Below are 25,238 nucleotides of genomic sequence, written 5' to 3'. Positions count from 1 at the left end.
CAAAAAGAGTATTTTTTAAAAAATAATTATCCATTTTATTTTTTATTATTTTTTAATTTCACCAGAGGGAGACAGAGAAAGGGAAAGTGAGAAAGCAAGCCACCAGGTCTGGGACTCGAACCATGGTTAGCCATGTGGGAGTCCCATGCCCTTAACCACTACACCACCTACCGGCCCCCAAGAAGAGTTTTCTTGCAGGAGATAGGGATTTAGGAATCACCAGCATCTGCTTGGGAGTTAAAACGATGGATGTGGCTGAACTTATCCAAGGAAAGGATTTCAAATGAGCAGGTAGGAGGCCAAGTCCATCATTCAGGGTGTAACAGCCTGTAAGGTATAAGGAGGAGGATCCAGGCAAGGAAACTGAAAGGTTTCAGAGACACTTTGTATCTGTTCCATCTGCTCAGAATAGACAAAACCTTGGGAGGAAAGAAGCATCCTTGCTCTCCTTTCTGAAACTCATAGTGTCTTGCTGTCTGGCAAAGGTTGGTGTTCCTAGGTAGAGGGCAGGCTTGCTAGTGCAGGCCACCCAGGAATGCTTGGTATGGAAGCCTTCTTGGCACAACTGTCTGTTCTCTCCAGCCCTGAGAGTGGCATCTTCAGAGATATGATGGTGTCCTGGGCAAAAGTCAGACTTCAGTGTCTGGCAATAATCTAAGTTCTGTAACTTACTAGCTATATGATCTTAAGCAAGTGACTTAAAACATCCTTGAATTTCCATATTGTCATCTGTAACAAAGGGATAACAATACCTTTCTTACAGGGTGGTTGGGATGGTTGGAGGTAATCACATTTGTAAGGCACAGTGATATTCGGTGAACTTTCTTTAGATGGGGATTTGGGCTTGGTATAAGGCAGGAAGCCTACCTATGACATGTTGAGCAACTCACAAGATACTAATGGGCTGGTACCATCGGGGGTTCTGTAAAGGTGATTCTTGTCCTGGGTCATTGGATTATATGACCTCGAGGGTCCCTGTTAACCTTGTGATTTCTAAGGTTCTAGAAGCCCTAGGGTCATCATCAGTGCAAATAAGGATCTGAGCTGGACTTTGAAGGGTAAAGAGGAGGGAGGGAAAAAGAGGTATTCTACAGAGGCACAGCTTGGGCAGAGGCACACCAAGAGTCCAATGTGGAGAGTGTGGGCATCACAGCTTCTCCTCTGCTAGGTCATTCCCTCATCTCAACCACATTCCATTCAGTGCCTGAGCCCATCCATGACCACTCCAGGAGAGTTTCACTTGTGGCTGGCTGATGGGTGGTGGGCTCCCTTCCTCAGGTGGAGGAATCAATAAATTAGTGGTAACAGTAAACAAGTCGCCCAGCAGAGATGCCACTGGCTGCTTGTAAGTAACTGTTATAAACATTTGGTGTCTGGGGCTGTCAGAAATGCAAGCGAGCACTCTGAGTGCCTCTCATATGTACAATTAAAACAATAAAACACAGCAGAACGTGGCCAGAGCAGGCTGTAAATCAGCTTCTCTTCTCGGCTCCAAGTGGCAGCTGAATAAAGATGAGTCGTACAGAAGTGAGGTTGGCACTGAGCCCTTCTGGGGATAGAGGGCCTTACTTGTCTGGGCAGAGCTACCAGGCCAACCCTACTGGCTCAAAGTACCCCTTTCCCAAAGCTCCAGGAGTTACAGGTACTAGCCTGTTCCAGCTGACCTCCCCATCTCTGTGTCTTCAGATGGGGGGCAAGACAGTGCAAGCTGGCGCATCACAAATCAGTGGACAAGTGCCCTGGAGTTCAGGAAGTGGCTAGGAGTCCCCTCTGGTGGTAATGGAACTGCTCTCTATAATATATCTATCCCTCCCCAGAATATGCCAAGGAGTGATCTCATCTGTCCAGCTTATCTACTCAATAAGTTAATCATTCAGTACCCACCCTGTGTCTAGCAAAGAGAATGTATGCACCTGGAAAGCATAAACTCAGATGAGAGTAGTAAGATTCCCAAGGAAATGCGAATCTCCTAGAGAGCATGTTGAAACAGATTCCTGGGCCCATCTCCAGAGCTTCTGATTTGGTAGATCTGATCTGGGGTGGGACCTGAGGTTTTGTGTTTCAACAGGTTTCTAGTATGTGTAGCATTATCTAGACAATAGGTGTTAGTTGTAGCCTAGTGCTTGAGCTGCTCAAAAACTCATCTGGGCCTTCACTTCCCTAGAAAAGACTTTATTTTGCCACTTAAAGCTTCACTCTTAGTGAGACTGTGTGTGTAAGTCATGGTATTATGAGTATGCAGAACACTTAATAGTTGTGACACCTGGAGCAATTTTCTATACCTCCCAGAGAGGGTCTAGCTCCTTATTCATGAAATAACAGTTATTGGGAGAGTCAGAGATAGTGTATATATCCCTAACCTAAAACCTAGGGCATAGAGGGGATTCCACTAAATAATTAATGAACTTTTTTGTTTGTTATTAATTTGCTAATGGGTATGTGTACTCACCAGAGAGAGATGGGGTGAAGGGTTGGGGTGAAGGAATGAGAAAGTACCCCCTAGAGGCATGGCCACACACAATCCCTTTTCCATTCTCCTCTTGAGGTTTTAGGCACATACACACATGTGCCTGGCTTATTCTTCAAGCCACCAGCTCTGGGTCTTGAACTGTACAGTTGGCCATGATCTAGCTGCCTTAACCAGCATGCCACCACCTGGCCCTTAATTAACTTGTTACATCATTGTTGTTATCCTCATCATCCTCTTAAGGAACTTCTGAGTCTTTGACATAGCCTTCTAAGTGCTGTTCTGTGATAACAAACTGTTATCCACAAAGAGTCAAATATTATGTAGAGTCTGAGGAATGGCTTGTCCATTACCTCTGTGAGCTTGGGCAGTTCTTTTTATCTGAGTCTTAACTTTCTCATCTATAAAGAATACTATTTCCTGCACCATGGTTTATTATAAGGATCAAACTGAAGTACTTATGAAAGCACTTGAGAAAATACAAGACATCGAGCAGATGTAAGGTGCCACCAAGACTATTAATCAGTAATAATAAAGATTGAAGACCTGACCAAGCCAATATATGACCAGGGTCCAGTCAGATGTACAGATAACAAGGATTATCAGAGCTCAGAGAATAGAGTTTCTGGCTGAAACAATCAAGGAAATAAAATGGTATTTGAACTTCAAAGTATTGGAAGGTTTTAGATGGCTAAATGGAGGCCTGGTGGGGGGGGTGTAGTTGAGTATTTGCAGAGAAAAGGTATGCTATGACCAAAGCACTCTGAGGAGGGAAAGACAACGATCATGTAAGCGAATGTGTTAGGGTGAAACGTCCACCCAGTAGGGAGCTGAGAGCAGTAAAGGTACAGCATTAGTAAAATGGGTCCAGTTCAAGGTGCTCAGCCTTTGTCCTGTAGACAGAGAGGAGCCTCGTGGGTCCTAGAGGAGAGGGCACTGCAGGAAGGGATTCTTCTGGAGTGGAGAAGCAGGATGGGGGGTGGTATTTGATAATGAGAAAACAATGATGATGAAGCAGGAGTAGGTAACACTGGTACTTACTGTGTGCCCACAGCAACCCAGTGATGAAGGAACTGAAGGAAACTGAGGCAGAGCAATGATGCCAAGTGCCAGTAGAACTGTCTCCTGCTCTTAAATAGAAACCAACGGCCACTGTCATCCTGTGTGTGCCCCACACTTAGTTCAGAAACTCTGGCTTGGCCAAAGGCTTGGGAATCTATTGGACCAAAAGCTCCTTGGGCAAGTTATTGTTTTTAATAATGGCCTTACCTCTTCCTCATCCTTGTCCAGGCCTGCTCAGAGCCTTGTTGCACCTCCAGGGCCAGTGGTTGTGTATGCCCTTTCTCAGTAGTGCCAACCACCTGGTGGACAGTGCACTGTCACTCATCAGGAATTTTGGCTAACTCTAAGATTAAGTGTATCAGCCAGTTAGGTTAATTGTTTCCCTCCTTTTAGCCCTCCAAGCCTATATATACATATCTCCTAGGAGAGGAGGGTAGACTAGTTGACATGTTTTATTAAAAAGAATAAATTCAATACATTTATAAAAATAAGAAAATGTGGGATGGGGTGGCAAAGAACTAGTCTTGTGATTTTTAACCAATTTGCATATTTTGTGTATAAATATTTTTTCATCAAAAGTTCCAAATCAGGGATGGGTCCCACACACCACACAAAATATATTAGAGACATTTATATGGATAGCAGGAAGGGAGACAGAGGACTGAAATTTTCCAGGCACCCAGTGATTGATGGGGGCTGAGGCTCCCCCTGACGCTTTATTGAGTTTCCGATGATTATCTCTCGCTGAGACATTTTTTACAGATGACGGTCGAGCTGTCACAATGGACCATGGGGGAAAAAAAACCAACAATAATAACACTTTAATCTTTTTACTGCACTGCTCCCTAGTATCTCAGATTCATCTTCCCTGACGCACGCAGTTCATTATTCTGCCCCTCCCTGGATGGGAAATAAAGGAAAATAAATATATATGTAGACACACTTACCCACACACATATACACACACGCATAGTATATAAAAGAGACCACCTCAGAACCAGAGAGGGGCAGAATTTATTGTTCTTTTTGCAAGTGTTGAGGTTTATTAGTAGAGATGCTAGGTTGGCTTGGAATTGGCTATTAATTACAGCATTTTGTATTTGCTTTTTATTGCAAGTTTTTAACATCTTGAAGAAAAAGCAGAGGAGAGGCAAGCAGGTATAGAGATGGGAGCACAGAGGGTCCAAGGTTGACCAGCCCAGTGGCATAGCTGGCTGAGAGGCAGAGATCAGGCTCCTTCCTCTTGCTGCCAGCCATACCCCAGGGGCTCTCTGGAGCTGAAAGAAAACTGTTCTGGGTAGAATGGGGAGGGAGATAGGGAGAGAGTGAGCTCAGAGTAATTATTAGACAAATCAAAGAGAATATAGATACCTGTGACTACTCTGAGAGTTAGGAGACACAGGAGGTAGAAGAGGTTCAGTGTTGATGGGTCTATATGTACCAGAGTACCAGATTCTTAAGAATTTGCTCCACTGTGGTGTAAAGGTAAGACCAAGGCTCTGAAAAGACCCACCTGGTCTGTGGTCAAAGGAGTGGTCTTGGGCCAGAGAGGATGCCACATTGACTACCTAGGCCCATGAGCAGAGTGAACAACTTGTCTCCATCAAGTTCCAACTTTCCTGGTCTCCCCCTCCCTTTCATGGGGGTGATAGAAGGTGAACTTGGGGTCCTTATAGGAAGGCTGCCCTTGATGTGTCTCCAGTAGAATAAGTGCTGACCAGCTCCTACTGTGTGCCTGCTCCCATGCTATACTAGGATGGGATGATGAAAGACAAGCATTGTCCTGTTCTTAAGAGAAAGCTGCTCGTCCACAGGCAGAGCATGATGTTTGTCAGAACCATTTCAAGTAGGGGCTGGTCTTTCACCCATAGGCCAGCCTAGGTGCCCTAAGTGCTTTCTGTGATGAAGGATAAAGCATTCTAGAAGACAGAATATCTGTCCTTTTTGATATTCTATTATGAGAACCGATTTCTTCTTGTGGAGACAAGCTTAATAACCATTTGCTAAAAAAAATACTTACCTGCCATGTTCAAGAATCTACACATGAAAACGGTCTGATGTTACAGAAGACTATGTAAAAGGAAATGTTAACTAATTGGATATAAATTAAACAGTACTAGAATGCATAAAGGAAACAGAAGTCCGTGAAAATCAGGCTGCTTGAGGTATAAAGTCTCTCCTTCTCTCTCACTCGTGGAAGAAATAAAAAGTTGCCAAGAGCTGGGGATAGTTGGGGAAAATGAAGAATGATCAATAATGGGGATGGGTCTTTCATGGTGTGATGAAAATGTTCTGAAATTTGGTATTAAAAAAAAAAAAAAGATAAGAAACGGGAGAGAGAATGAAACCGTGTGATCACAGAAAGAGAAAAGGTGCAAGCCTTGCAGTTCAACAGACTAGCTCGGTCATTGGCTACCAATGTGACTTTAAACAACTTACATCACCACTAAGTTTTGGTTTCTTTATTAAATAAGAGTAATAACATATGGGGCCAGCAGGTAGCATGGTGGTTAAGGGCACTGGACTCCCATATGACCAATCATGGTTTGAATCCTGGACCTGGTGGCTTGCTTTCTCACTTTCCCTCCCTCTCTCTCTCTTTCTCTCTCTCTTGCTCGTTTGTTCTGTCTCTCTCAGGTCAAATTAAAAAATAAGTAAATAGGGATCAGCAGATAACATAGAGGTTAAGGGTACTGGAATCCCACATTGCCAACCGCAGTTAAAGTCCCTGACCTGGTGGCTCACTTTCTCTCTCTCTCTCTGTCCCTCTCTGGTCAAATTAAAACAAACAAACAAATAAATAAATAAAGTTAAATAAACTCTTTTTTTAAAAAATCAAGTAACTAAATAAAGTTAAATAATTCTTTTAAAAAAGAGTAATAATGTAAGAGAGTGGCTCTTCTGAGAAAAATAATTGTAAAGTTCCTGACACAGTACACCTAGTATAAGTGTTCAATAAATGGAAACTATTTTTTTCATACTACTGTAAAAGTTATATATTTAGATATCTGAATTTCAGAGGGAAACTGAGTCTCAGGCTATTAGTCTTCAAGACTCTTCCTGTGACCCTCCACCACATGTGAACTAGGCCCCTGTAATGAACTGGACACATGTTGCAGTGATGGTATTAGAAGTGATCCTGACCAAAGTTGGGATCACCACTTACTAATCCCCAGTACATACCAGCTAATATAATCAGCTCCTTATATACAAATTTTTAATATAACTACTTAAAAAGAACAAAACAAAACATTCTTACTATGTTGCAATCCTACTGCCTCAGCCTTCCAGCTAAGACTACAGACCCACGTCCTCACACCAGCTCCATTTATTTATTTATTCATTTTACACAGGGTCTCACTTTGTTACCCAGGCTAGCGTCAAGCTTGTGATCTTCTGCCTCAGCCTCCCGGATTGCTGGGTGACAGGCACATGCCACCACATGTGCCGACATCCTCAGGGAAGTCTCTAGACTTGAACTGGGAATCTTCCGGTGTGGGATTGCCCTTCATGACATCATGTTTTCCCTCTTGGCCACCATCTGGCCCCTCCTTGGCAGCTATTAATTTATTTTCTTTCTCCGTATATTTATCTAAAGTAGATATTCTTAGTCTTTCTGTGATGGACTTATTTCACTTAGCATAATGTTTTATCCATGCTGCAGCATGTATCAATATTTTATTCTTTTTTAAGGCTAAATAAGATTCCATTGTATGGATATACCACATTTTGTTTATCCATTTCTCACTCGAGGGATATTTGAGTTGTTTCTACTTTTGACTATCGTTAATAATGCTGCCATAGATACTAATTTACAAGTTGCTATGAGAACATAATGTTTTCCGTTGTCTTGGTCACATACCCAGGAGTAGAGTTTCAGTCTTTAACCTTTCAAGAGACTGCCAGACTTTTCCAAAGTGGGTATACCATTTAATATTTCTACTACCCACATATGAAAGTCCTAATTTCTCTGCCTCTTGTCAACACTTATTATTTTCTGTTGTTTTATTTTTATTATAATTATCCTAGTAGGTGTAAGGTAGTATCTCATTATTGTTGATTTTCATTTCCCTGATGGCCAATGATGCTGAGCATCATTTCAAGTGCATTTTGACCATTTTTATATCTTATTTGGAGAAATGTTTGTTGAAATCCTTTGTCTATATTTTAATTGGGTTTGCCATTGAATCTTGTGAGGTAGCTGATTTATCTGTTCTGTAGATGAAGAAACTGAGTTGCTTTTTTTTTTTTAAGAGATTTTTGCCATAAGGTGCCTATACTTGCTGGAAAAACACAGAGAGGCAGAAAGTGAGAAATCGCCCCCCTCCCGGGGGGGAGGGAGGGACACGGATGGCCATGCTGAGATCCCTTCTCCAGTATCCTCTTGGGATTTTGGGTACACACACACATACACACACACACACACACACACACACACACACACACACATCTGATGTCAATTTGAAGCCACTGGATTCAGAACTGGAACCACAGTTGGCTATGTGGGAGTCCAGCGACACAACCATTATGCCATCTGTTGGTCCCAGTGTTAAGTATTTTGATCAAAATCACAAAGTGAGTTTTGCCTTATAATCTCACCAGTTCCAACTCCCATGTTCTTTTTAATATTCGATGCTACCTACTGAGGATTCATATAGGATTGTCAAGGTCCTCTTATGGGGGCCTTGACCAACAGGAAGGAAGCTGGGAAGACAGGGTAGAAAATCTCTTTGAAGAAATTAACTGGGACCTGGCAGGAGAGGCAGCAGATCCATGTGGGTGTGCTGTGGGTTCTAGGATGGAGGATGATATGGTGATTTTTAAATTGCCATTTCCCAGGTGCCAATTGTTTCTTGGGCCCCTTATACACCACATCACCTCAGATTTCACAGCAACATAATTAACGCACATTAATGTCCCTATTTTACCAATGAGAAATGGGGGGGGACCAGCAGTTAGCGTAATGGCTATGTCGCTGGACTCCCACGTAGTTGACCACGGTTCGCATCCCGGACCCGGTGGCTTAAAACTCACGTCGGGCGCGTGTGCGTGCGTGCCCAAGATACCAAGAGGAGAACGGAGGAGAAGGGATTGCAGCGTGGCCATCCCCCCTGGGGGGTGATTTCTCGCTTTCTGACTCTCTGTCTCTCTGTCTGTCTGGCGAGCGCATGCGCCCTATAGCAAAAACCTCTCCAAAAGAAAAAAAAGAGAGAGAAATTGGTAGAATTTTAGGGAGATGAAGTAATTTCCCAGTCACACTCACACTCAGAATTCTGAATTATTTCCTTTTAGAGATACTCTACAAAAGAGAATATTTTTATATTATTTGTAGCATTTACAATCTCCCAAAGTCATGGCCTGTTCTCTATCCTGTGGCTCAGCTTATGGAAAGTACTTAACATTTGGAGGATGGATGAGGAGACAGACTAGTAGGAGTGGGTCTCATCCCAAGATGGGGTGACCTGGGGGGTTGGGTAGAGCATCCTGGTTTCTCCGGAGCAGGGCTGTGTGGGGAGAAGACGGGTTTGGCCAGCTTCCTGTTTTTCTTGTGTTATTCACTGGAACATTCAGGCGGGAAGGATCCTCGGACATCATCTAGTCTAGTGTTCCTCAGAGTGTTATCTGAGGAAAACGGCGGGGTTTTTTCATTTAATGTGCATTCCCAGGTCCTGCATAGGAATCTGAATGGGCTGAAGTGGGGTCCAAGAAGAACATATTTTAACCAGTCACCTGGGGATTCTTTCTCCATTGAAACTGTAGAACCAGTGACGTAGAAAAACCTCTCTACTTCATAAAAAAGAAACAGTGGGGCACAGAGGGATCGAAACCACATACTAGGTTAGTGAAAGAGTCAGTTCTGAAGCCAGTTCTCTTGCCTCCAGGTCTATTGTTTTTGCCAATCCCAGCCTACCTAACTCTTCCTTCCTTCCTTCCTTCTTTCCTTCCTTCTTTCCTTTCTTTTTTTTTTTTTTTTAAGAAAGATTTTTGCTATAGGGAGCTTGCACTTGCCAGAGCAGACACAGAGAGACAGAGTGACAGAAAGTGAGAAATCACCACACAGGGGGGATGGCCATGCTGCAATCTCTTCTACTCCATTCTCTCTTGTGATTTTGGGCACGCACGTACACACACCCAGCATGAGGTTTCTTTTTGTTCTTTCTTTTTCTTTGTAATTATTTTTTGTTTTATTTATTATTATTATTTTTTAAATTTGACCAGAGAGAGAGAGACAGAAAGGGGGAGGAGGGACATGAGAAAGTAAGCCACCAGGTCTAGGACTTGAACCACAGGGTGGGAGTCTAACGCCCCGAGCACCACACCGTCTACTGGCTCCCCAGTGAGTTTTTGTTTTTTGTTTTTTTAAAGAGGTTTTCGCTATAGGGCGCATGTGCTCGCCAGACAGACAGAGAGAGACATAGAGACAGAAAGCGAGAAATCACCCCCCAGAGGGGATGGTCACGCCGCAATCCCTTCTCCTCCATTCTCCTCTTAGGATCTTGGGCACACACGCACACGTGCCTGGCGTGAGTTTTAAGCCACTGGGTCCGGGACGCGAACCACGGTTGACTGCGTGGGAGTCCAGCGACATAGCCATTATGCTAACTACTGGTTCCCCCCAGTGTGAGTTTTAAGCCACCGGGTCCAGGACTAGAACCATGGTTGCCTATGTGAGAGTCCAGTAACTTAACCATTATGTCATCTGCTTGTCCCATCCAAGCTGCCTAAGTCTTTAAAAAAAAATTTAAAAATTTACATGCCTGTAGCAATGAAGATTAAGTCAAATCCTCTTCTGGATCAGGCTTGTGCCCACCCGGACAACTTCATCTGTACCCACTGCTCCAGCCACCTTAACTCTCTCTTGAGGCTCACTGAAGGACTGCTGGCTTCTTGAACAGATAGGTAATGAGCTTTACCCTCTGGCCTTTGCAAATGACACTTCTTTTGGAATGCTCTCTATCCCTGTCCACATGGCGAATTCCCTCTGGTCCTCAGGACTGTTTTCCTGAGAGAGCCCTCCCCAGCCATGTTCCATGTACCCATCTTTGTTCCCATCAGACCTGAGGTGTCTCCCAGCATGTACTGTGCTGCAGATGCTCGGTAACGATGTGCTCATGGTATGGACAGAGGGAGGCTTATGTGAGGCTCATAAGTAGTTGTGACACCGTATGGAATAAAGAAGAAGTGACAAACCAGTCTTCCTGACATCCGTGAGGAGTCTAAGCTCTATATGAGGGGTCAGAACAGAGGAAAAATTTTACACAATGTATTCCAAGCAGAGTTGTAAGACAGTAAATAATTATCTGCTAAATGGCTATGTACAATCAGTGTTGCGAGCATTCAGGGCAGAACTAGAAGAGACTTCCAGAAGAAAACAAGTAGGATTTCGAGGAGGAAGGTCTTCCGGGCTATGGGAGGAAATGAAGGGCCTGTCCTCTCCAGGGATGGTCTCAGGCTGACTCAGCACAGGAAGTCTCCCTCTTACCCCCTCCTCTGGCTGAAGACCGTGCAAGGGGCAGAATTGACAGACCCACTAGCAGTAGGATGGTTCTCTCAGCTGATGGTGAGGATTTAGTGAGATAATACATATACAGCACTCACCAGAAAAGGGTGTCTAATAGTGAACTCCCTACAAAGAAATAATTAGAATATATTTGAGGCTGAAGCTTTCCACACTTTCTCTGATTTTAATGGTGGTAGAAGGATGAAAATGATGACATGAAGTGAGCCATCTAAGTTGGGAAGTCCGAGGCCTCTCTGGGGGATTTTAGACCACTCCTCCTCATGCACTGATTATAGACAGAGCTCTGAGCGGGGACAGGAGGGGCAAGTGCTCTGATTCTGATTGTAGTACTGACAGGTCTCAGCTGGGTCTTAGTCTGCCCAGAGGGTGAAAGCCCTGGTGGGAGAAAGTTGACTTCTTCCTAGAGACTTGATGAGATGCAGCTTAGTTCCTGAGCTCTGGAAGCTTAAGCCAGTGGGCACCAAAGAAGCTGTGCAGTGTGGAAGATAGAGCAGAGACCTGGGAGCCAGGCAGGCTTGGGGTCTAGTCCTAGCCCACTGCTGACCAGCAGTGTGAGTTGGGCAGGCCAGCAAGCCTCTTAGCCTCTGTTTCCTCATTTGTTCAGTAGAGGTAACAGTACTTGACCTCTCTGCCCTATGTGGGTTGTCGTAAGGGTGAGGGGATGATCATCTTGAAGTGCTCTCTAAACTATAAAACCTTTTGTTAGATTTGACTCTCATAGTATTTAAATATTCCATATTCCTCATTTTACAGGTAAAAGAACTTAATAAATGACAGAGCTAAAAGTCCAGGCTGTATGATGCTTTTACCTTAAATCACTCTTTTTTTTTTTTTTTGGAGAGGTTTTTTTTTTTGCTATAGGGCGCATGCGCTCGCCTGACAGAGAGAGACATATTGACAGAAAGCGAGAAATCACCCCACCAAGGGGATGGTCACACCACAATCCCTTCTCCTCCATTCTCCACCCAGGATCTTGGGCACGCACGCACACGTGCCCAGCATGAGTTTCAAGCCACCGGGTCCGGGACATGAACTGTGGTCAACTACGTGGGAGTCCAGCGACATAGCCATTACACTAACTGCTGGTTCCCACTTTAAATCACTCTTCACCTTAAATAACTACAGTATTTCTCATGAGGGAGGTGGTGGTATGGCGGGTGGGGTGGGGTGGTGAGCAGTGCTAGGGAGTAGCCAGGGCCTCCTGAGGAGCTTCAGGGATTACTTTCTACCTAGCTGACTCCTTACTGGCGAGGCCAAGGAGTCCTGGGAAGTTATATCTAGCCTATACCTGCCATAAGTTCCCAGACTGACTCTGGCCATGACAGGCTTTTCAACATCAGAAGTCAGAGGTGGGAGCAAAAGGATGTTAGTGGTGTTTCAGGACTCTTCCTGTGTAGGACCTCCTGAGGGACAGGAACTGCTGGCTGATGGGAGAAGCGGGAGCCTGAGCCTGTGCAGGAGAGAGGCTGTTAGATGTCTTTGTTGAGAAGGCGACGGTTCACTGGCTGAGGACCAGCTGTAAACATAGGGCCAGGGGAAGACCACCTTGGTGGCCAGCTGGTGCGACAGTTGTGGATGAATCACTTTAGCTTCCAGGGGTTTGCTTACTCTTCCTCACTGAAGTGTAGGGAGGCGTTTGTGCATGGGAGGGCCACTGCACCACCCCCAACTCCTTTCTACCTTCAACCACTTTTTGTGACTAGAAAAGCATACGATCTAATGAGCCAGAGGCTTCAGCACATTCATTTGGGACAGAGCATCTAACTCTGGGTAAAAAGGGGAAAGAGCTTCATGCTAAGAGCACAAAATGGGGGTTGGCAGGTGGCATGGTTGTTAAGAGCACTGGACTCCCACATGGCCAACTGCAGTTCCAGTCCCAGACCTGGTAGCTTGCTTTTTCACTTTATCTCTCACTCTCGCACTCTGTCCCTTTCTGGTCAAATTTAAATAAATAAATAAAGTTAAGTTTTGGGAAAAAGGTTTAAAAAAAAAAAGTGCACAAAATGGGCCCAATTGAACCAGACCTGGGTCTAGACCACCAACTAATTGTCATCTTTCAGGATTTCAGTGTCCTTATCTAGAAAATGGAAGGGTAAACTTATCCCTCACCAAGTTACTCTGAAATAAGTAAGCAAATGAAAATGCTTTACAGATTATGCTTGTTCAGTTCCAGAGTGTTCTGTAGAATATCAGTACGCAGGCTTTTACCGAGGGTTAGGTGAATGAAGCTGTCAGGCAAGAAACTGCTGAGTGGCACCAAATGAAATGATGTTTCTTAACCCGGAACTACATTCTTGTGCTTTCTGTGCCTTTCTGAGAGGGAAAATGTCATCAGGATTCCCCAAATGAAAACTGTTTTCACAGAGAATATACTTTGGAAGCACAAACTAGACAGCAAGGATAAGAGCTTATTTATTGAGCGATACCGTGTGCCAGGCATTGTATCAAACCCTGTAATTCAGAATGCCTCATTTAATCCTTACTACAGCGTCCAGTGCATAGGGTCCAGGACTTGAATCGTGCAGTCGCTCATGTGGGATCCAGCAACTTTAACCACCACACCACTTGCTAGCCCAGAAACGGTGTCTTACTCATTATATCTCCCCAAGCTACCACCATGCATTTGTTCTCATTGAATACTGCTTGTTGAATGAATGATGGGTTTTCTTTGTGAAACAGATTACACTCTTCTTGCTTCCTTAAGCCAACTATCATTATATTCAGCAGTTTACGTCCTGTGTGGCATTTCAGTGATGCCTGTGGGGGGTTTGAGGTGCTGTACTCTGAATTCCTTGTCAGCTTTTCATTGTCCTGTTCTTTTCCCTCCTTGCCTGACCAGAGTGTGGTTGTAATCAATCTGCTTGATTCTAACCATTCTCCCCAGCCTTCTGTTAGCCTACCTGTAGTGGGCTAGAAACATGCTCACCTAGCACAGTTTGGTAAGACTGTGGCTAAGAGTGAGTAATCTCTGATAGAGGTCGTCTCTAATAGGAGAAGTGCAGGTGCCGATGCACCTGGGACTTGTGTTAACTGCTCAGTGGCCCTCTTACTTCCTGTTCCCCCTGCTCCAGGAAAACTCGGATCACACTCCAGGGGTGGGAATAAGGGGCCATCAGTTTGGAAAGTCCCTGCCTGGAATAGAAGAGCTGATTTATCATTGATTCCATGGGCTACAGAGAGTATAGTCTGTTTTCTAGCTGTCACTCCACCAACTTTATTTGGCTAAACATTTGAGATGCTTTTACCCAGAATAACTTATCTAGATATAGCTACTGGCCTCAAGCCACATTTTATTATTCTAAAGAATTATTTAATTGTATTTATTATCATCATTATTATTATTTTAATTTTTCCAGAGAGAGAGAAAAAAAAAAGTGAGAAAGCAAGCCACCAGGTCCAGTACTTGAACTGAGGTGCACCATGTGAGAGTCCGGCACCTCAACCACCACTCCACCTCCTGATCCCACCATGTTTTATTATTATTATGAGCAAGTTTCTTGGGGAGTATGCTTGTACCTTCACCTGACCAGGAAAAGAAGAGGAGTAAGAGCCAAGCCTCTGATCAGAACATCTGGCCTCCGTTTCTTTATTTGAGCCCTGATTTCCTTATTTGCAAAATGAATGTGATAGCACATATGATGGAAAGAAGGATGAGAACTCAGATTAGACCTGGGTTCTAAGCCTCATTCAACCACTCAGCTCTGTGATCCCCTGAGCTTCAGTTCCTTCATCTATAAAATGGGGAGAATAATACCTGCTATGCTAGGTAGTTATGGGAACTTAGAAAGATGATTGTGTGAAGTGATCATGCCAAGCATAGAGTAGAAGGTTAATCAGTGAAATGTATTAGTATTAGGAAGAGGCACGACTGACTTTAAATAGGATGTTTAATATTGCGAAGGGGAAATGCAGACTCCATTCAAGGACCCTTGCAAAAGAATGGTTTAGGAATTGTTTGGTGTGTGTGGGTGTTTTGTTTTTTTTGCAGGGGGTTGTAGGAGCATGAAAACAGGAATGAAAGAGAAAGATATTTCTGACAGGGTCTTTGCACATTAAGACTTTCCTGCTCTAGCCTCCCCACTAGCTAGGACCACAAGCACACACCCCCTCACCTGGCCTGTTCAGGTTGGGCTCGAAAGCAAACCTGGGCGTCCCCACGTGACCTCAGCCATCACACAGCATTGCCTTCCCATTTGTGCCACTGTAGCTGGGCCTATATGGTGCTTTTAACAACCTAGGTAAGGTCACTTCTTCACTGACTATACCCCCTTATCCAGTAAGAGGTACGAGGAGCGTGCCCTTTGCAGATCATGTGCCACACACTAGGGGAGAAGAAGGAGAGAGGTAGGTGGGACCCAAATTCTACTCCCAACAAACTCAGCCCACGAGAGAACATAGACGCAGCAGAAAGAAACCCTATCACCTGATCAGGGTATTACTCTGTGGAGTCTCATTTCCCAAAGGAAGGCTCTAGCAGTGTGGTAACCTTTCAGTTGGTTATCCAAACTGGGACAATCCAGACAACAGGCATAAACTAGGACTGACTTTGGATTGCACAGGGATGTGTATGGTCGCCCAACCCAGAATGTCTTGTAAAGATGATGAACTGGTTTTAGATTAATTTATGTTAATCTGGAGAATTATGAATATTAGCACTTGAGTGAGCCTGGGAGGGCTTTGGTTCTTTGACCACACAAAATGCTTTTTCTTCTTTTTTTTTTTTTAAAGAATCATTTATTTAATATTCATTCATTTTTTCATTTGACTAGAGAGAAAGAGAGAGAGGGACAGGGAGAGGGAAAGTGAGAAAGCAAGCTACCAGGTCTGGGACTCGAACCATGGTTGGCCATGTGGGACTGTTCAGTGCCTTAACCACCACACCACCTGCTGGACCCCCAAAATGCTTTTCCTTTTCACTTTGCAAAAAATATTTACAAGTGTTTATTCAAAGTAAAAAAGCAAATTACAAAATTGCATATACAGTAAATTTGAATTTTATAAGATAGATTGGTATGAATGACACGTAAGGACATATACCAAAATATTAAATATAATTTCCCAAATTGGTAAGATTTTGGTCCCTTTTCTTTGTATTTTTCTGTGGTCTTAAACTGCTTTAATAAATTTAAAATGTTCCTTAAAAACTAAAAATACTTGAGCCTAGCCAGTGGCGTGGCAGTTAGGGTGGTTGGATCTCACATGGCTCACTGTGCAGTTTGAGTCCTGGACCTTGGTGGCTTGAAAAAATCTATGAGGCTCATATGTGTACGTGCCCAAAATTCTTAAAGGAGGGAGAAATGGAGGAGACGGGATTGCCGTGTGACCATCCTCCATGGGGAGTGCTTTCTTCCTCTCTCTGGTGATCACACACACCCTCTAGCAAATAAAAAAAATTAAAAACTGAAATTATTCCCTTGCTAGCTTGTAAACATCTTCTAAGCAGAAAAGTGTGTTCCTCTTCCACTGAAAATAGTCTCTGTTTCCTGTCCTACCCTCACCTTCTTTCTTCACCCGGATAACTCCTCTTCATCCATCAAGTTTCCCATCTTCAGGAATTCTCCCTTCAAGCCCAAGTTAAGCTAAGTTTCCCTCTGTCTTTCTATATCATCCTAACATACCTCCTACCTAGCAGCATTTATCTCAAACAGTAGTACAAGCATCTGTCTGCTGTTGGCCTTTCTCATCAGATCATGTCCCCACGATGAATGCTAATATAGAATAGATGGCAGTAAATTTTTTGGCATTGACCTTCGACTGTCTCATCTCTTACCCAGTACAGATGGCCAGGCACCCAGTAAGTGCCATTTTAAGTGAGTAAGTGGATGAGTAAACTAAAATGGCAAGAAAAAGCAGGTGAGATTGGTGGCTCATGCCTCTGTTACTAACAGTTGGGTTTGTATTGCTGTCCCCTAGTCCTAGTCACCCGAGAAGATGACTTCAACAACCGGCTGAACAACCGTGCAAGCTTCAAGGGCTGCACTGCCCTGCACTATGCTGTCCTTGCTGATGACTACCGCACCGTCAAGGAGCTGCTTGATGGAGGTGAGAGCATGATGGGCAGGGGTGGCAGGGGACAGAGTGTTGGCAGTCTTTCCATCCTTGAAATGCCACACTTGCCAAGAGCCCATTCCCCTCCAGAGCTAGATCTGCCTCAGGTAGCTGTGCTTTCTGAGAGTGGCAGTGTGCGGATGCGACTGGACCTCCTATGGCTACTGTGTGCTCTTTGCCTACCTGTGTGATGCCTTGTGCCTTCCTGTCTGCACCTGCTGGGAGAGTGTTCTTGATTAGCACTCTCCCCAAAAGCACCCTCTCTTCTCTGTGACGTCCAGAACAGGGCTAGCAGAAAATGGAGAGGCTCTTCAAATCCTTTCTAACCCAGGGCTTCTTTGATAACATTCCTTCCCCAATCTCAGTTAGGCCCCATTTCATCTGGGTCATGGCCCACTATCCTTTTCTGACATTGCACTTGTCACAATCTAAAGCCATTGTCATTTGTTCAGTAGAAGGGAAGGACTTCAGGAGAAGTCCCTAACTTTACCACGAGTTCTCTGAAGACAAGAACTATGTCCCTAGCACCTAGCATAGTACTTGGCAAATGGTAAGCACTCAGTAAATCCTTGCTGAATGATGGCTGTCCCTTTGAAGAATACTAGTTTCATTTCAAGGACAGTGTGGGCTGTTCCCGGACTCAGGCTGGGCTGGTCCTGTCCAGGTCTGGTATGAAGTTAGGTTCCTGACACCTCTTAAGTAATCACTTTCCCTCCCACTTCACCTTATCCCCCTTCAGCCTTTCCCTAGGATAGAGAGAGAAATGTCTCGCCAGCATGCGTGGGGCCCAGGCCCCTGAGTGAGCGTGTGGCATATAACTGCCTATTCATGCCCATCTTGCCACTTCTTAAAAGCCAAGGACCTTTCTTGGCTGGACTCCAGAGTCCCCTTGGGAGGGCCATTCTTCATAGAACCTGAGAGCTGGAAGGGTCCTCACAGGCCCTGGGCCCCAGTGATGCATGCCTGCCTCCTTCCCAGCAGTAGCCTCTCCAGCAGCCAGCTGGCATTTCCTTAGCTTCTGTCAGAGACCCAAGGGACCCCACTTCTTCCCTAGGTATCTTTTCCACTTTACTTCAGCTCTGACTGGTTGAAGCATCTTTTTTTTTTTTCCTCGACATTGCCCAAGGACATGTGCCCTCACCAGAGAAACAGAAAGAAAGCACCTGCCAGTGGTGTGTGGTCATGCTGTGATCCCTTTCCTTCCATTTCTCAGCAGTTAGGGCACACATGCACATGTACCCAGTGTGTTTTTCAAGCTGCTGGAACTGGGATTCGAACTGCAGTCAACTGTATGGGATTTGGTTCCCAATCCACGCTGCTTTTAACCATTGTGTTACAGGCTGCCCCTTCCCCCCCCCCTTTTTTTTCTTTTTAACTTTTTCTGTAAATTCATGACAGAGAGCACATGTATCCACAAGAGGGAAAAAGAAAAAGAGCAAGCACCCCCTACTGTGGCCTGGTTAGGCTGCAATCCCTGTTCCTCCAATTCTCTGTCCTGTTGAGATCCTGAGCATGCCTGTATGAGCTGCTAGGAAGCCAGAGGGACCATGAATTGAACCCTGTTTGGCCATGTGGGATCCATCCATCTTCCCCTAGGCAAAGCACCTAATCACTGTGCCACACGGCCGGCCTTGAAACATGTTTTCAGTGAGCTGTGATGTTCTCTTTAACTTCTGCCATTCGTTATCTACCACTCAATCATTTTCTCCAAACGAATCCTCAGAGAAAGTTGTTACCATCCCAGAGCCCTTGCCTCCCCAGGTCTAACATCCCCAGGTCACCTTGTAGCCCTAGTGATGTGATAAGCTGGATAGATTGCCTAGGAACCCCATCCTGCCATCGCCAAAGCACTGGCTTAAAACTCAGACCAGGCCTATACCCCAGCCTACAAGGGGCTACCCCAGAGCAGTCAAAGCGTCTCTTGGTGTAGGGCATGTACACTGAAGAGAGGACTTAGTGGATGTGGCGACAGTGTCTGAGATGACTTGTGTTTTTAGAGCAAGCACTCACTGCGCTTAGAAGCAGAGACTTAGAAAACAGGCTAAGAAAGCCCTTTGGAGGGATTCCCAAGTGGGATGCTTCTTGCTTTGTCCTTTGGAAGGCTCTTCTGGCAAGACATTTGTAGCGAAGAACTGGAGCATTCTCTGCCATGCCTTACAACCAATCAATACTCCCAGCTATTGTCTAGTAGCTTACATTCTTTGCTTCCCCTCATCCTCCAAACAGATAGAGAATTCACTCTCTACAGAGCCCCTCTCCATAGCCCTCCGATCGAACACCTTTGAAATAAAGAGGTGAAGGCCTCTTTTGAAGCTCCCTTCACTCCCACCCCGCAGGCTAGGCTGGCCCTTTGAACCATTCTGGGCCATGGTTCCTGCCTGTTGACTTGGAACAGATGCCCGTAGCCCCACCTTTACATTTCTCCCACCTGCCTTTTTAGTCAGCATCATTTATACCCTCTGCCCTAGTCTCCGCGCCTCAAGGGCCAAAACCATTAACCCTGTTATGTCTTCTTCGAAGACCTGAACAAGTTCCTGCCACCCGGGGCCTGCAGGCCTGCCAGCTTCTGACCTCCCTTCCCCCACCCCTCCCTTGATCTGCCTGTGTGTGTGTGTGTTTGTGTGTGTGTGTGTGTAACCGGCCAACCGAGAGGCAGGATCCTATTCTCTTGTCCTAGGGGCTGTGACCAGTAACATTTCCAAAGTCTTTTGACCTCGGCTGACCTCCAAAGGGCTTTCTTAGCCTGTCCTCGCCACCAGCTCTGCCAAAGCAATTCAGGGAGGTTCTCTGCGAGATCCAAGACCAGCCATGCTCACAAGGTCCACAGAGTCTTTTCCTTGACATTGCTTAGTCCAAAGGGATTTAGAGTCCCCAGATGTTAGAGGGGTAGATCTAGAGGGGGCAGCTGCCCTGGCTCTGTGCCCAGAAGTCCACATGTGAGCTGGAAGGAGACTTGGGCAGCAGGATGAGGCTGCTAATGTGGGAAGCTCTCTGGTCCATTAGGAGGCAGCAGGGAGTAACGGAAAGGGCACCTCAGGCTTTAGAGGCAAGTCAACCCCGGTTAGAATCCCAGTTCCCCCATCTACTAGTGGTGTGCCTTGGACACGTTACTTTAACTGTATAAGCTTTCTTAGATGTAAAATAACACTTACTTCACAGGGGTAGCCTGAGGATTAGGGTTGTGATCTGTGAAAGCCTCTGGCAGGCACATGGTGGATGCTCCGTTGTCGTCATTACCTGTATAAAGGCGGCTGTAATCCCATTTCTTCCCAACATGGAACCTGCACTCCTACTGAAGCCCTCCCCATTCTGTCTCTGCTACAACATTCCCACCTGGACTAAAATGCCTACCCGTTTCCTTTCTTCTCATCTGAATGCTCGGTTCTCCAAGGCCTCCTTTTGGAAGCCTTTGCTGATGGTCTGGTCTACTCTGATAGTTCCTCCCCTGCATTTCTAGTGTTAGACAGGTGCTTAGCACAGACTGCTCAAGGTCCCTTCGTCTTCAGGAGACTGGGTAACACACTGAAAGGAACACAGGTTTTTGTGCCAGCTGGTGGCATAGTGGTTAGGGTGGCTGGATACCACACGGCTGATTGTATAGTTCGAGTCCCAGGTCTAGTGGCTTGGAAAACACGCCAGACACATGTACATGCCCAAAATCCTGAGAGAAGAACGGAGAAGGGATTGCAGCAAGGGATTACCCCAGGAGTGCTTCTCACTTTCCTTCTATCTCCCTCTCTCTTTCTTTATCTCTCTTCTGTGAACACACACAACCTATAGCAAATTTTAAAATGAGAAAAGCACAGGTTTTGGAGTCAGACAGACCTGGGTTTAAATCTAAGCCTGTTGTGTGACTGGGCAGGTCCACTTGCCATCTCTGAGACCAGGCAGATTTCCCTGACCCTGAGACTCTCAGACTTTTGGAGGATACAGATGTAGATGCCAGCCATGACAGCAGAGTCATGGCCTTGGCAGTGGCTAGACAGGGTTCTGGGGACATAGAGGACAAAATGCTTTCTCCTTGTAGGCAGGGAGGTGAATTCAGTTGTAAAAACCTTTCTAGAGTAGAGAGTACTTAAGCTTTATCAGGAAGGGTAATGGGAGTTTTACCAGACAGAGATCATCTGGATTAACTAGTACCGGTCACCTACCCCCAGCCTCCACAGACAAGTGAGTACACAGGCCCCTCTGAGTTTGTCGTCTTTGAAGGTGCTGCTTTGGCCTGTGCTGATGGCTTGTGAGCAGCAAAGCCCAGCTTCACACTTGACTACAAGTTCGGAAAGGTGGGTCGGGGAGGCAGCACCACTGGAAAGAAGAGTAACTGGGCAGGATGTTTGGAGCCTGGTACCTCATGTCCCCAGAGCTGACTCATCCCGGTATTCCCAGGACTGTGAAGGTGCTGTAGCAACCATTTCCTCTCAGCACGTGACCCCCCAGCAGACCTGCTTCCTACAACCTGTCTCTAACCGTGGCAGCCTTTTTGGGCTAGGTTTTCTCGAGGGCATTGAGTCCTAATGCTCTAAGGCATCCACTGTACACAGCAGTCAGCTTCTCTCCCAGGCCTCTGGAATGATCTGGGGTACCTATCACTCTTGAGAGAATTGAGAAAGTCATTACTCAAGTAATTTTCTGTATGTGGTTCAAAGGAGAAACTGCATTTGAGAAGGCTGCAGAGGACAATAGGAGCTCTCGAGTCAGGATCTGAATGCCGGCCCTGCCCCTCAACAGCACATGATCCTGGGCGAGTCACGGTCTACTCAGGTTCCACTTGGAAATGGGCGTGATGCTGGCTCCCTCCTAAGGCTTAGGCAGGACTAGGACAGGTGCAGGTTCTGCCAGTAGCACGTTGTGTATGGTTATGCATGGTTGTTAACTTCAAGAACACTCTCTGCTCACTTGTTTGAAGGAAGTAGCATTCTAACATCCTGTCTCGGCTGCTTTTAGAATTGCCCTAGTCTGACCCTCACTCACATCACTTTTCTTTTATGGCTGCCCTAATATTCCAGCTACACTGTCTTGTTGACTCAGGGCTCCTACCACAGTGCCTTTACTCTTTCTGCCTTTATTCCCTGGAATTTATGTCCAGTCCCTTTCTTTTTCTTTCTTTGTTTTTTTTTTTCAAGTTTTGTATGTTGCATGTGCACTCACCAGAGAGAGAGAAGGAAAGTGTGAAAGTCTCACCAGGAGAGATGGTCACACAGCAGTCCCTTCTCCATTCTCCTCTCAGGCTTTTGGGCATGCAAGCACATGTACCCAGTGTGTTTTTCAAGCTATCAGATCTAGAACTTGAACCATGCAATCAGCCATGTGGGATCCAGCACCTTAACCACGTACCACCAGCTAGCGCTCTGGTCTCACTTTCTGACCAAGGTAGATTGAGAGCAAGAACGATGTCCTTATATCTTCATTTCCTTTGCAGCTCTGCCCCCATTTTCTACGTTTTCTGGACACACTGATGTATCTCCAAAATTGTTGTAAGTCTTCCCTTGGGAGATACAGTATATTTGCTTCCTACCCCGCCACTGTCACGTCCTAATGTTTCTGACTTCTTACAGCTCCACGTATTTAGAGCCACCTCTTTCTAGCTGTCTTCTTTCTCCTTATAGTCACAGTGCCACTTCCTTTTCAACCACCAGTGCTGTCAGAAACACCCTTTTCCTGGGCCTCCCACAGCCTCTCTCCACCTACTTTCTTGGCTCCTCCTTGGCCCTCCCTCCAAGCGCAGGGCTCAGTTGTCAGTGTTAACCAGCCCTCATCAGACAGTCCTGTACTTCCCCATTCTCTCCTGAGGCAGAGTCTTGCCAGTGCTGGCAGCCTCCCTTAGCAGCCTGGTAGCTGGCTGTCAGGTCCTGAAATGTCCCTTCACTGTCTGTATGTCTGACTGCACCACCAGATATGGAAACAAGTCAGCCTTGCCCCCGACTGTTCTCTGTTGACTGTTAAACTCTGATTCTCACCAGCAGTGTGAGAGGGGAATGAGCCCTGGGCTGAGAATCAGAGGTTCCACTCTGTGGCCAACAGATCCTTTGTCCTTCAGGCAAATCCTTCCTCCTCTTCCACAGAATAGAGATGGTAGGGTTGTTCTTCCCAAGGACACCTTCCAGCTTCAGCTCTTGCATACCCATGAGCAATTCTTTTTCTTCATTTATCAAACACTGAGCATCTCTCCTGTCACTGTCTGCCCTAGGCACCAGGGAAATAAAGATAATCTGGGCATGGTCTTTGCCCTGAAGGAAATCATAGTTCAGTGAGGAAATTAGCCATTTTAACAAAGATTTGCTGTTAATGAGAGCTATTCTAGAAGGTGCTCTGGAATCAGAACGAAAAGGCCTTTTAAGTCTCTGGAGAGAACTGGAGAACATATACAGGAGATGGTGTTGGCACTCAGTCTTGAAGGACTCAGTTGTGAAGGATGGATGGGAGTTTACCGGGCAGATGAGGGAGAAAGGCAGGGGGAACAGTATGTTTGAAGAGAGTATAAAGCAGCATGCTTCGTTCCGCAGTACATTGCAAGTAGTTCAGAAGGCAGAACTAGGAGGCAGGAGCTGATAATGCAAGCCATGCGGAAGAAATTGAACTTCATCTTCCAGTAGGAAACCATAATGATGTAGAGGAAGAATAAGATAAGCTTCATGTTTTACATGCAAGACAAATCAGACATTTCCAAAACATAGCAGAATGGGTAAATTGTGGAATATGCACACACATACAGCAGCGGGAGTGTGTGAACTCTTAGTCTGTACAGAAACATGGATGAATCTCACAAACCTAACATTCAGGTGACAAGCCACATGTACAAGAGTACTCGCTGTATGTCTGCATTTAAAGTTCAAAACAGACAAAACTAATCAATGCCATAAGAAGTCAGGGTTGGCTCAGCCACCGTGGTGTGGTACTAATAGAAGTGCCCTGCAAGGCTGGAAGCCATGTCGCCTATCCCGGGGTTAGATCCCAGGGTCGGCTTGAAACAACCTGGGCACGGGCATGGGTAACCAGGATCTTGGGGAGCTAGAGGACTAGGGAAAGGGGACCACAGCATAAGAAGCCCCTGTTAAGGGTGCTTTTTTCTCTCTTTCTCTGTTTCATCCATACATACTCTATAATTGAAAAAAGAAGTCAGGGCTGTTGTTAACCTCCAGGGGTTGAGTAGTGTAGTGACTAGGAGAGGGGGCACATGGGGCGTCAGGGGCAGGGGGAGGGGAGATGAAGGAGAGGGCTTCCAAACTGCTTCAGCGTTATGCTTTATCTAATCATATCTATTCACTGAGTTGTACTTATCTGTATATGTTTTTATACTTAAAAGTTTTTAAGACTTAGATTAAAAAAAAAAAGATTAGAAGTACTATGATTAGAAAAAGAAAAAATATTTACTTTAAAAGCTATTGTAGGGCCACAGGGTGGCATAACGGTTAAAGACACAGAACTCCCACATGGTTGATAGCTGTTTGAGTCTCAGACCTGGTAGCTTGCTTTCACACACACACACACATACACACACACTTGCTCTCTCTCTCTCTCTCTCTCTCTCTCTCTGGCTCTTTCTCTGTCTTTGGTCAAATTAAAACAAATAATAACAGTAGATAAAGTTAAGTAAAATGATTGTTTTTTTTTTAAAAAAATAAGCTATTGAGGGACCAGCAGGTGATGTGGTGGTTAAGGGTGCTGGACTTCTAATCGCGGTTCAAGTCCCAGACCTTGTGGCTTGCTTTCTCACTTTTCTCTGTCTGTCTCTCTCTCTCTCCTTCTCCAGTCAAATTCAAATAAGTAAGTAAGTAAATAAGATAGATAGATAGATAGATAAAGTTAAAATAAAATAATTCTTTTAAAAAAAGGCTACTATAATTGTCTAGGTGAGGCCTGAGCTAAGGCAGTTTAAATAGGAAAGGAAAGAAGGGGACCAATCCCAGAAAGATTTAGGAATAGAGTCAGTAAGAGAACAGGAGTTGTCAGGATGAGGTCCATATTCTGAGTTGGGTGGTTGGTGGTCTGATCCCTGGTACTAATGATGTAAGAAAGGCAGGAGGAGGCTCCGGTGGAGGCAGAGTAATTGTGGATTCTGTTTTTGATTGGTTTTTTTTGGTGTTTTTTTTTTTTTTTTTTTTTGGGAGATTTTTCACTAAGGGGCACGGGCGCCCCCCA

At 45.3% G+C, this 25,238-nt stretch overlaps 1 protein-coding gene across 2 annotated transcripts in view; it reads left to right on the top strand.

Moving 5' to 3' along the window:
- Positions 1–25,238, top strand: part of CLPB (ClpB family mitochondrial disaggregase) — a 164,099-nt gene that overhangs the window by 68,654 nt on the left and 70,207 nt on the right. For both annotated transcript variants that reach the window (XM_027774047.1, XM_006140956.3), the window contains one exon: positions 16,965–17,093. In XM_027774047.1, the coding sequence (XP_027629848.1) occupies positions 16,965–17,093 (129 nt within the window). The remainder of the gene's footprint in view (positions 1–16,964; positions 17,094–25,238) is intronic.

Source organism: Tupaia chinensis, unplaced genomic scaffold, assembly GCF_000334495.1.
Source record: "Tupaia chinensis unplaced genomic scaffold, TupChi_1.0 Scaffold000047_1, whole genome shotgun sequence".
In the NCBI taxonomy this organism is placed as follows: Eukaryota; Metazoa; Chordata; class Mammalia; order Scandentia; family Tupaiidae; genus Tupaia; species Tupaia belangeri.
This window is presented reverse-complemented; position numbering and strand designations above follow the sequence as displayed.